General features: G+C 42.8%; 1 protein-coding gene across 1 annotated transcript in view; it reads right to left on the bottom strand.

The window, feature by feature from the left end:
• The window catches only part of LOC124594702 (odorant receptor Or2-like), a 162,447-nt gene that overhangs the window by 52,241 nt on the left and 97,758 nt on the right, over positions 1-12,448 (bottom strand). Inside the window, exon 5 of the mRNA XM_047133070.1 lies at positions 11,853-12,008. Within this exon, the coding sequence (XP_046989026.1) occupies positions 11,853-12,008 (156 nt within the window). The remainder of the gene's footprint in view (positions 1-11,852; positions 12,009-12,448) is intronic.

A 12,448-nucleotide genomic window follows, 5' to 3' on the forward strand; every position in this document is an offset into this window, starting at 1 on the left:
TTACATAGGAGAACTCTGTTACCGGTACACTTTCCACGTGCTTGTGGTGTGTTTATTGCTTATGCAAGCGCTAAACTGTTATCCGTAGTTCACTGTCACCCAAAGTACTTAAATTCCAGAATCGTTGCGTGTGAGAATACGACATGAATTGTTTCAGTAAAGTGAAAAACAAACCTGACTTCGTGGTACTGGTAGTCCCACTGCACTTCTCAAACTGTATGTGTAGAACAAACAAGAAATTGTTTAAATAAAGTGAAACAATCGCCAGTCCTATGCTATACCAGAACTACTGCAAAAGCCTAGTTGCGCTAGTACACTCTATTCAAATAAAGAAACTGTTTAAATGACGGTGGTAGGAAGATAATATCGACAATATGATAACGTGTGTGTCACAGAGCCTACTGTTTTTAAATATAATGTAGCTGTTTAAGTCAGTGGTCGTCAAACGTTTTTGCTCAAGAGCCAACTACAATGAATTATGTTTAAACTGACATTATGGGGCAGCAACGGTATCATTAATTGTTAACTTACATAAATTAGTACGTTTTGGCTACAATAATGGCGTAAAAAATTGGCCACTGTCGCCCGCCCCCCCCCCCCCCCCCCCCCGAGTACTGACTGTCAAAAGTCAGCACCATTCGGAAGACTTCGTGTCGATTGCTCCTTATTTCAGATTCCTGCCATCCTCAACGTCACCAAAGTTGTGACACTGTAGTTGCCTGGCGAAGTGTTCCTGTGTTGTCTTTGTGAGCGGATGATTAATGGATTAATAACAATAATCATATTTACATTTATATGAATTATGCAGAATAATAGTAATAATAATAACAATAATAATAATAATAATAAATAACATGCAGAATGATATCCGATCACAAGTGCCTACTAAAAAATTTGAATGTAATTTTTCTTCAGCTCATTGTGTTATATTACAACAGCCTTATCTTAATTTCATACTCCTTGCTACAAAAATGTACAGTCGTGGACAAAACGAGCGAACCCCTCGCCTTTTCGTTATGCTGATCCGCACAGCGTTAAAGTCTGCCACACAACATAACAGGCAAGGCGACGAAGTGCTACCAACATACTATGCACAGGCGTGAGATTGAAAAACTATCCAAACTTCGTCAGACTGTTTTCAATCATGTGTAAGACTATATTAATGCTGATTAGTGTGTTAAACAGAGCACGTAGCCGGCCGGTGTGGCCGTGCGGTTCTAGGCGCTTCAGTCTGGAACCGCGTGACCGCTACGGTCGCAGGTTCGAATCCTGCCTCGGGCATGGATGTGTGTGATGTCCTTAGGTTAGTTAGGTTTAAGTAGTTCTAAGTTCTAGGGGACTGATGACCACAGATGTTAAGTCCCATAGTGCTCAGAGCCATTTGAACCATTTGAACCACAACACGTAAATAGAAGATATAAATGAAAGAAGAAACGCTAATTAGTATGCATTGTACTAATAAAAATGAATTTCAGCTTATCCAGATAATATAACTGTTTTAGTAAGACGAAATACCCCAGATCGTTACGAATTAGCAAAATATTATGAGCATTCGGCTGCGAAACGGTCTGTGCCAAAGTTCAGACCAGTCATACCGGTTTCCTTGTGCTGACCTACCATGAAAGTGTGCAAATTTACCAGTGCGTGAAGATTCATAACGAAATTCAGTTAAAAATCATTCAGTACCACACTTAAGTCAATTCAATTATTGACAGAAGCGGAAAAAGTAGGCAGTACACTGTATGAAATTCTACAAGAGTTTCATTTGACATCCACAAGGCACCAGTATAGTATAAAGGTAGCAATAAAACTATTGGGGAGCGATAATTTCATAAAATTGCTTTACTGCTATTCTATGTGCCTCCATCGAGATTAGAACCGAAAACAAACCAGACCTCCCTTGCAGTAGCAAACACCTTTCACTACTCTAGCAGAAAGCCCAGGCAAACAGCCCTCTATTATTACCCCAGACATGAATAAGCCGGCAATTTCGCAATGAAAATGGCAAAATGATCTGCAGTTTCTGATGCATAGAGCTTTCTGGACTCAAAAACATGAATTTTCTACCTTTACGTCACCGCTTATGTGACACTCATTCGGAATGTTTCCAGAAAGAGATTTTCACTCTGCAGCGGAGTGTGCGCAGATATGAAACTGCCAGTACCTCGTCTCCTACCTTCCAAACTTTACAGACGCTCTACTGCGAAGAGGAGCGAGGTACTGGCAGAAGTAAAGCTGTGAGGACGGGCCGTGAGTCATGCTTGGGTAGCCCAGATGGTAGAGCACTTGCCCGCGAAAGCCAAAGGTCCCGAGTTCGAGTCTTTGTCCGGCACACAGTTTTAATCTGCCAGGAAGTTTCATTCGGGATGTTTAACGAAATAACAAAATAGTTACTAGCGAGTAAGTTTAGCATGATAATTCTGCGCCACCGCAGGAAACAAACGGCTACATAACTGCCAAACATATTTTATAATGTTTCAAATTCGCCATTAGACTCACCACAGTCAGAACACGTTCATTAGCCGAAGTGTTTCTTAAGCTAGCTAGCAACGGGAATGCGCGCACTTTTAAAACGCTGTGCAATTAATACTGGGATCTGGATTACCACGTGTATAGGCAAATAGATTTTATTTGCATTCCTGTAAACGTGATTTGGATTGAAAGCATAGCTACGATTAGTATGCTGATGTATCGACTGCAAGTAGAACATTTCGAATAAAGAGTAGGGAGAATTATTTATTCGGCGCTCTTCTTCAGTAACAGTCGTGGCTATTTTCGTTGTTAGGATTTCGTCACCTAAATCGGTAAAAATGGAACCCTACTAGTCTTACATCCCTGACCGTCTATCTGTCTACCCAACCCTTAAAAACCCGTTTACCTCGAGTACGGGTAGACATAATAAGCGGAAATGTATCGCACTTCCTGCGGCATACGGTCCCTTGGTGGTGTAAAAAAGTGAGCTTCTGTGTCAGCGCACTCTAAAGTTACGGCCGTTTATGTAAAGAAAATTTAAGCGAAAGGTAAAAAAATGTTTCTAAGAACTATGCGACGAAACTGCTTAGGTCATGAGTCCCCTAGACCTAGAACTACTTAAACCTACCTAACCTAAGGACATCACACACATCCATGCCCGAGGTAGGATTCCAACCTGCGACTGAAGCAGCTGCGCGGTTCGTGACTGAAGCTCCTAGAACGGCTCGGCCACCGCACCCGGCGAAATCCTTTTCACCTCATGTATAATGATAATATATACTGTCTAGTGAGGATAAACTGTATTCGCCAGCAACTCAGATCGTTTGATCATGGAACTTTTACGAAACTACATTCTAATTTTGTTCGAAGTCGTCTGCAATATCCACTTATAAGCACCCTAGGAAAGTCGTATGACATATCCACTTCTGAAGACGCTGGCAGGTGCTGCAGTACCATAACAAGTATTTAAAAATTTATTGTTATTGGTCCAAGCATGAAACTTTATTTCAGTACCAATTTAACGCGGTAGACGGTCAAGAATGTGAGACTAGTAGGGTTCCATTCTTACCGATTTAGGTGAAATCCTAACAACGAAAATAGCTACGATGATTGCTGAAGAAGAGGGCCGCTTAAATAATTCCCCCTACGCTTTATTCGAAATGTTCAGTCGATACATCAGCATACAAATCGTAGCTATGCTTTCGATCCAAATCACGTTTACAGGAATGCAAATAAAATCCATTTGCCTATACACGTGGTAATTCGAATCCCAGTATTAATGTCACAGCGTTTTAAAAGTGCGCGCATTCCCGTTGCTAGCTAGCTTAAGAAACACTTCGGCTAATGAACGTGTTCTGGATGTGGTGAGTCTAATGGAGAATTTGAAACATTGTAAAATACGTTTGGCAGTTACGTAGCCGTTTGTTTCCTGCGGTGGCGCAGAATTATCATGCTAAACTTACTCGCTAATAACAGTATTTCGTTATTTCGATAAACATTTCTAATGATTGTCACATAAGCGGTGACGTAAAGGTAGAAAATTCATGTTTTTGAGTCCAGAAAGCTGTATGCAACAGAAACTGTAGATCATTTTGTCATTTTCATTGGGAAATTGCCGGCTTATTCATGTCAGGTAACAATAGAGGGCTGTTTCCCTGGGTTGTCTGGTACCATAGTGAAAGTCCTTTGCTACTGCAAGGGAGGTCTGGTTTTGTTTTCGGTTCTAATCTCGATGGAGGCAGATAGAGTATCAGTAAAGCAATTTTAAGAAATTCTTGCTTCCCCAATACGTTTTATTGGTACCTTTATTCTGTACTGGCGCCCTGTGGATGTCAATATGAAACTCTTGTAGAATTTAATACTGTGTACTGCCTACTTTTTCCGCTTCTGTCAATAATTGAATTGACTGAAGTGTGGTACTGAATGATTTTTAACTGAATTTCGTTATGAATCTTCACGCACTGGTAAATTTGCACACTTTCATGGTAGGTCAGCACAAGAAAACCGGTTTGACTGGTCTGATCTTTGACACAGACCGTTTTGCAGCCGAATGCTCATAATATTTTGCTAATTTGTAACGATCTGGCATACTTTGTCTTACTAAAACAGTTATATTAACTGGATAAGCTGAAATTCATTTTTATTAGTACAGTGCATACTAATTAGCTCTTCTTCTTTCATATATATTTTATATTTACGTGTTATGTTTAACACACTAATCAGTATTAATATCGAATTACACACGATTGAAAACAGTCTGACAAAGTTCGGACAGTTTTTCAATCCCACTCCTGTGCATAGTATGTTGGTAGCACTTCGTCGCCTTGCCTGTTATGCTGTGTGGAAGACTTTAAAGCTGTGCGGATCAGCATAACGGGAAGGCGAGGGTCTCGCTCGTTTTGTCCACGACTATACATGGGAAGATGACCATCTGTGTAATGCGCATTCACGAGTCCACCTTACTTCCATTTGAAATTTGCACCGTAGCAGTTTATTGGAACGAGTCACGCCGGCCCGAGAATTTTCAACGGTGCAAGACAAACAAAAAAAGATTCCCTCTCTCTCGTATCTTCTAACCACGAAGTTGTCGCGCTACTTACCCCTTCGTCCCTGAGGTAAGAGGTAAATGGCCAACTCTACTTGGCTGAAGGCCGATTTCACAGTTATCAACTAAAATTAAGGACACAGGGCCGTGAGTCGTGTTTGGGTACCCCAGATCGTACAGCACATGCCCGCAAAAGCCAAAGGTTTCGAGTTAGAGTCTCGGTCCGGCACACACTTCTAATCTGCTTGCTGCAGAGTGAAAATCTCATTAATTCTGAAAGTTAGACATCTTAAAATACTGCTCTCTCTGTAAGAATTTTGTTTGCTAATGAGCGGAAAAAGTACCCTCTTAAGAGGCTTTTAACGTTAGTTGATGTTTTTGGATTCGGTTGTTTGCTGGTAGGTGCGTACGGCTGAGAACCGCGACCCGCATGGACACTTGATTCAAGCTTCACAAATGCTCACATACCCTAGTTCAAAAATTAATATTACAATTCACACTTGTTTACCCAAAATACTTAGACCTGTTCCAAAAACTATGTTAGGCTCTGTCGTTGATGACCAAAATGTCATTAAATGTTTTTCTGTCTGTTGACTCGCTATTAATTCCCGCGCCTCATGCTTTCCACTAGTTTATCGCTTTGGTGTGCGGCTTCGCTTTCATAGCTGTATCCATTACTATGTAAGTATCAGCACTTCCCAGTACGTTACGAAGGAGAGTTCAATGAGAGCGTGGATCTACTTTCATCCCACTTTCAACCTGGCCACTTGTCCTGGACACTGGGATCAGAAGGTTTTGGCTTAGATCCCCGGCTTGTTTAGTTTCTTATAATTCTTTTAGTTTCCTCGAACTTCGTCACATTTAATGTGCAACACGTGTACATTATGTTTAAACGATTACTACCCCACCACCGCCGCTGCCACCACCTACTCTGAACAATTCTGAACTGCATACCCTAGTAGATTGCTCACTTTAAACAATTCATTGTCGAGAAACCGAGCGAGGTGGCGCAGTGGTTAGACACTGGACTCGCATTCGGGAGGACGACGGTTCAATCCCGCGTCCGGCCATCCTGATTTAGGTTTTCCGTGGTTTCCCTAAATCGCTCCAGGCAAATGCCGGGATGGTTCCTTTGAAAGGGCACGACCGACTTCCTTCCCCGTCCTTCTCTAATCCGATGAGACCGATGACCTCGCTGTCTGCTCTCCTACCCCAAACAACCCAACCCATTGTCGAGAAACCAAGAATTTTCTTGTTTAATGGCTTGTTTAGTTTGTAGAGCTGCAAAGTCTGGAGGATAGACATTTTGTTTAGTTCTTTATTTCTGATTCTATAAAACGCAAAAATGTAGCTTCCCATGTCATTTTTAACATTCCATGCCATTTTATGTAAATCATTAAAGAAAAACTGAGAATCGCAGGGGGTGTGAGGCGTACCAATATACATCGCCAGCAACGAATTTGATAGAAGTTTCCTTGTCATACGCCATGAAACATCGCAATAGGAAACGGTTTTGCAGACTGCAAGTATTACATATTAAATGACATCATTTTCGTTGGTTTTGTCGTCTGAGTGAATAAGCGCGTCAATGTAGCAGGTATGTGAAGTATGAGTCGTTGAAACTGTTAAAACTAAATGTCAGTCACACACATGGGGTTCAAACTGTTAAAACTAAATGTCAGTCACACACATGGGGAAGATGATAAATGTAAAATAGCCAGATTTCGGTACTTCAATAATATAATATTTACTTCGGTCCCTCAGACGGCATAGATGGGGCTAATTCGATTTCATTTGCTTTTTGGAAGGTATCAGTTTGAAATTACCGGGACTCGAACCCGTGATCTCCTGATTTCCTGCTTACACGGCAGACGCTCGACGCTCTTCCGTAAGACCCACATTCCCAACTTATTGTCCCTCACTATATACATAGTATCCGTGCCCATTTTACTCATTGCTCGCGGCTTTTTGCCGATTCCCGTAAGAGTTCGGGCACTGTTTGTGCATCCGCGCAGAAGAAGATGATCAAATGGCGAAGATGGTATCTGGACAGATACCATCTTCATATATATGTATCAGTTTGGTAAAATTATTTCGCAAGTGAGGCTGCTCGACAGACGGAGATTACGGGTTAAGTGAATCTAAATAGGATCCTGATTGACTATTACGTTATTCGAAGAATCAGAGATCTTCCGCGCTCTTTGGTACCGGGAGAAGACTTTCGTGAATGAGTCTTGTCGAATCGGTGGTCAGCCTTCGTGTGTGCGATCATTTAGCCCAGACCTCTAATCATTCTTCTGAAAGTTGTGCAATAACTGTTTTTTGAAGAACTGTATTTATATGTAAAAGCCGAAGATGACGTCCATGGAAATTTCGAGTTTTTTGTGGAAAATTAGACTTTTTTCGTAGAATAATAAATTCTGGGTGGCATACTGTGCAGTCGTGAAAGTGAACTCCCAAGAGTTTTAAATGGGAAGAGTTGCTCGATACTTGAGCGAGCATTGAAAAGTATTATACAGCGTATGTTTCTATAAACTGATAAAATATGCGCTTCTTTCGATAACATGTCGTCATTTCAGATGTTAATAGCACTACTAGAGAAAGAGTGTGTACTTTAAGTGTGACGGGATTAGTCCAAACTGTGCTTATTTTCGTACTTTCGTTTCTGGAACTTTGTGCTAGAACGCACTTCGTAGCAAGATTTTTGAACTCAAAATGACTGTACAGAGCCGGCCGGGGTGACCGAGCCGTTCTAGGTGCTACAGTCTGGAACCGCGCGACCGCTACGGTCGCACGTTCGAATCCTGCATTGGGCATGGATGTGTGTGATGTCCTTAGGTTAGTTAGGTTTAAGTAGTTCTAAGTTCTAGGCGACTGATGACCTCAGAAGTTAAGTCCCATAGTGCTCACAGTCATTTGATCTGACTGTACAAAACAGAAGTTCCTTGCAGGGACTTTTCTTCATTTACTCGTTACAAACAACGAAATTAACTCAGGAAACATGTATAACACAGTTATATATCCCTACACACTGTCGTCATGGGCATCTTTTTTTGTGTCCTTGCAGCTTTTTTCAGCTGTGGAACATTAAACGCCGCGTCATGGCAGGTAGTATTTCTGAAAAACTCACCAAGCTGAGTACTTTCGACGTTGAAGGAAGACAAAGGTGGCACAAGGCACTAGGGTTAGTTGGTATACTCACACAATAAACTAAACTCCGTCCGAAAGACGCTAAGGGTACTGACCAACCGCCGTGTCATCCTCAGCCTATAAGCGGCACAGGATACGGATATGAAGGGGCGTGTGGTCAGAACACCGCTCTACCGACCGCTGTTAGATTTCGTGACCACACCCGCTGCTTCTCGCACGCACCCTGCTCGCCAGCAGCGCTCGGCCGACCGGACGGTCACCCATTCAAGTGTCAGCCACGCCGGACGGCACTTAACTTCGGTGAGCCGACAGGGACCGGTGTTACCACTGCGACAGGGCCTATGACCATAATCATACAGTACACATCCAAAATTTTAATTCTGATGTGGGACAGTGGACACCATTGTCCTGTCTGATGAGGTTCCCGTGGGTTTCCTTTGGTCATCACACGAATGCCGCACCTGGAAATCATTTACATTTGGGGTCCCCTCGCCCCCTCTCCCAGCCTGTTGGGGTGTTTGGCTGATACGAACCAAGTCCTTCAACAGACCGCCAATCTATCACGAGGTGAAAATAAAAGATGAAAAAAAAATTGCATGAATTTTGTGATCCAAGTAGTGCTTGGTGTTCCTACCGTGCGGCTGCCCGGCGGCGTACAGTTTCCATCAACATGCAGTGACTGGAGCTATTGCACTGATAGGCCCGAACGCGTGTTGTGTGTTTCCAAATAAAATAATTTCATACACCTGAAGATGGGATTTGAAAATCCCGAAACAGGTCGTGGTTTGAATAAATATTAGTACAACTGAATCAGATCTCTCTAAATTAATTATCATGCATCTCAGATGTGGATATCCTATGTACCAAATCTTGTGATTCACAGTACGTAGAAACAATAATTTGTAGAGATATTTCAGTCACAGCCTTGTTGACTGTAACAGCTGATTGCAGGCAGTCTGACAGATTCGTAACCATATTCTTACCCGAGAGAGCAGCAAAAATTGATTTTACGGACATCAAAAACTTTTGAAATTTAATTTATCCAACTACAATAATTACATCATCAAAATCCGTGACGTGACTAAAAGTTAACAGTCATTGCGGTTCTGAACACTGCACGTAGACAGTAATCGGGACAACTGAGACTATTTCAAATAAAATGATCATCTTCATACATTGATATTACACTTTTGTCAGCTCACCTCCAATACGAGTGAATTACATTTGCGTTGCAAGTATACACCTACCCGTGGCAACAAGCAACGAAAATGGTGTGTATAATGCGACAATCTTAAGTGAATTTTTTGAGCCCTTTCAGAGCATTCATGACCTTCTCTTGGATGCTCTGCAGCAGCCTAAATTCGATTTTCTTTTAAAAATTTCTGGCAGTGCTTTTCTGCAGTCACAGAATTCGAAGCGAGGCGGTTCTTTTGCTTTTACTTGACTATTGCACAGCAAATGGTTGGTCCCTTTCGACAGCGGAGCAACGAATAGAAATACTTGTTTTCTAGCGTTATTCTACTGAACCACACCTTTATAACGGTAGATGCCTTTCTAGGTGCCAGTGTTTACACTAGCATAAGTCGTTACATTTCAGTAAGACAGTGTTCGTCAAAAACACTATTAAGCCACAGCACCAGCGTATTACCTCTGGAGGCTAGCTATCACAGTGACAGATGTACATTCATATTTACGGAATGTTTATATGTGAGATCTGTTCGATTACACACGCACCCAGACACGCACACACACACACACACACACACACACACACACACACACACACACACACACAGGATAAAAATTAACAAGAGAGACTAGAAAAAAAAAGATTGGAAAGGACGCATCCCAGCGTTAATTTTTATTGCTTTTGGGAAACCATACGGCACGTAAGTTAGAATTATTAGATAGTGATCGCTGCCCCACTGTTTTCGTATGAATGCTAACTGTTGTGCCATGATGTGCCTCCGTCATCACCAAGGTGAGAGGGCTGCCACTCACAAGTAGTTAAGTATCTTGTAGCGGGACTTTGAATTTCGCCGCGCTACACTCGTTCCTTCAGATATACATTATACCGTCGCAGCGGTATGAGCGCTCGACGGCAGAGAAAACACTAAAATTGTAATTTTATTGTTTTCTATCCGTTTTTTGTCTCTCGAGAGCCGAAGTTTAATTCAGACGTAAAAACTTATTAGCTAGTCTTGGTCGGATTAAGACGAAAAAACTCATTGATGTGCAGACGTGTTGTGAAAGTTTGTATGAAATTTGGAGGTTGAAAGCAGCAACGTAAAATATATTGCATTCAACACCAAGATGGTTTAAGTTTGTATACATTAGTAATTCCTGGACAATGAAAATTTATTCCAAGATTTCCGAGCAGCTATGTCTTTTCACGCAGAAATGAAGCAGGAGATTTTTGAAGAACGACCTGGACGCCGCACAAGAGAAGACATGTTAACATGGTAAAGGATGAACTCTTATCTGCGCCATTTCCCCCAGTTAATCACATTTTGTTATTCTCTGTTCTTTTTCAAACAATTTTTGTAGTGGAAATTGGTTTGACTTTTGCTCAGAAACGCCAAAAGGACCACCCCAACAATAGCTTTTCCGAATCACGATGTCCGATAACTTTTCTGTAATACGAAGTCCGATTTGCATTTCAATCTTTCCCTTTCTCACGGTCATTAACGATTTTAAAACCCCCTTTTTATTACCATTTCTTCCCACATTTTCAACCTTTTCTTTTCTTCTCTTTTTCTTTTTTATTAACCACTACAATCTGCAATTAAATACACGTTCCAGTCACGTCAATGTTATAACAGTCTATATTCGACATCAACGTGCAGTGACCACTCTCAGACGGCAACTGGCAGCACTAACAGTGGAAAGTATATAAAGATTGTCGGAAGAAGTGCAGTTGTTGTCGCAACGTGGAAACAGAACAATTTCTCTGACGCCCGAAAAGGTATGTTCATTGGCTTTCGGGCCAAGCGTGGAAACAATTCCGAAACGCCTACGTTTGTAAACTGTACGTGTGCGAGGCAAAACTGCATTATCCAGAACTGGCACCGAGGCAACTGTGGTGAACCACGAGCGTTAGATTACAGGGACGAACGAGAGCTGAAGAGATGTGTAAGGGAAAATAAACGGACTACGGTTGAGCATCTGACACCCCGGGTGAACCGAGGTGATATCAACAGTGTTTCTTCAACGATCGTTCAGTCAACGTTGCTGCATATGGGCCTCGGCATAATGGCATCTATCAGCAGGACAATGCAACGTGTCACACAGCTCGCGGACTATGTGCATGGTCCTAGGAGCTCCCAAAGTCCCCGGACTGAAACCCAATCGAGGGTGTGGAACCGTCTCGACTGAGCTATTCGCACCTTGGATCCCCTATTGAGATACCTAGTGCAGGTGGCAGCGGTGCTGGAGTCGACATGGCTCCACATCCTCTTCAGTCTCTTCCAGAACCTGGCTTACTTTCTTGCTTCACGTTTCACAGCGGCCCGGACTGGAAAAGGTGGTTGTTCAGGAGTGTGAAGGTTCTCAAATTAATGTGAGTGAACTGTGTAGCCCACCAGTTCTCGCACCATATTTGATGTAGCCCGCATGAGCTTTGCTGCTTGGGTTAAGGCGTTAAACAGAACAACGACAGCGACAGGTCTAGAGAAACTGGACTGACCGCTACGAAGGCCGCCGTGTTGACGGGGTAGAGGTGTCCCGCCGTGATGAGCAGCGGCTTGTGGGCGCGCGCCATCACGATGGACAGCGCCCTCTGGAATCCAGTACCGGCGCCGACCCAGTGGCTGCTGTACGCTGCCTCAGACAGCGCCTCGCCCTGACAACAACAGCAACACGGTGGAGCGCACCCTCTGAGATTTGTCCAGACTGCTGCAGGTGGGTCAGTCTTTTTGCAATCTGCGTAAAGTGGTTTGCGATCGGAGGCTACTGAGTTGCCTTAGAGTTTTGAGACTTTTTTCGTGGAGCAGATATTTTCCGGCAACTGTTGGAAATTAACTTGTGAGAAGCTGGGAGGAAACAGCACTCTCCAGAGAAGTGTTATTAGTAGAAGGAGGAATTGTTCAACGAGAACGTCTGCGTTCTGCTCCTCAGGATGTCTGCCACAAAACATGTGAAAACAGTTTGGTCTTGACAGCGGAAGCAGGCGATCTGGCAGAAACCCTTCTGGCTGTAGGTGGCCGGTCGTGGAGGAAGTGATCTGAGAGTGTTCAGTGTTTTGGCAGCCAATAGCGTCCCTCAGAGATCAAAAAATAATTG

Source organism: Schistocerca americana, chromosome 2, assembly GCF_021461395.2.
Source record: "Schistocerca americana isolate TAMUIC-IGC-003095 chromosome 2, iqSchAmer2.1, whole genome shotgun sequence".
Classification (NCBI taxonomy): domain Eukaryota; kingdom Metazoa; phylum Arthropoda; class Insecta; order Orthoptera; family Acrididae; genus Schistocerca; species Schistocerca americana.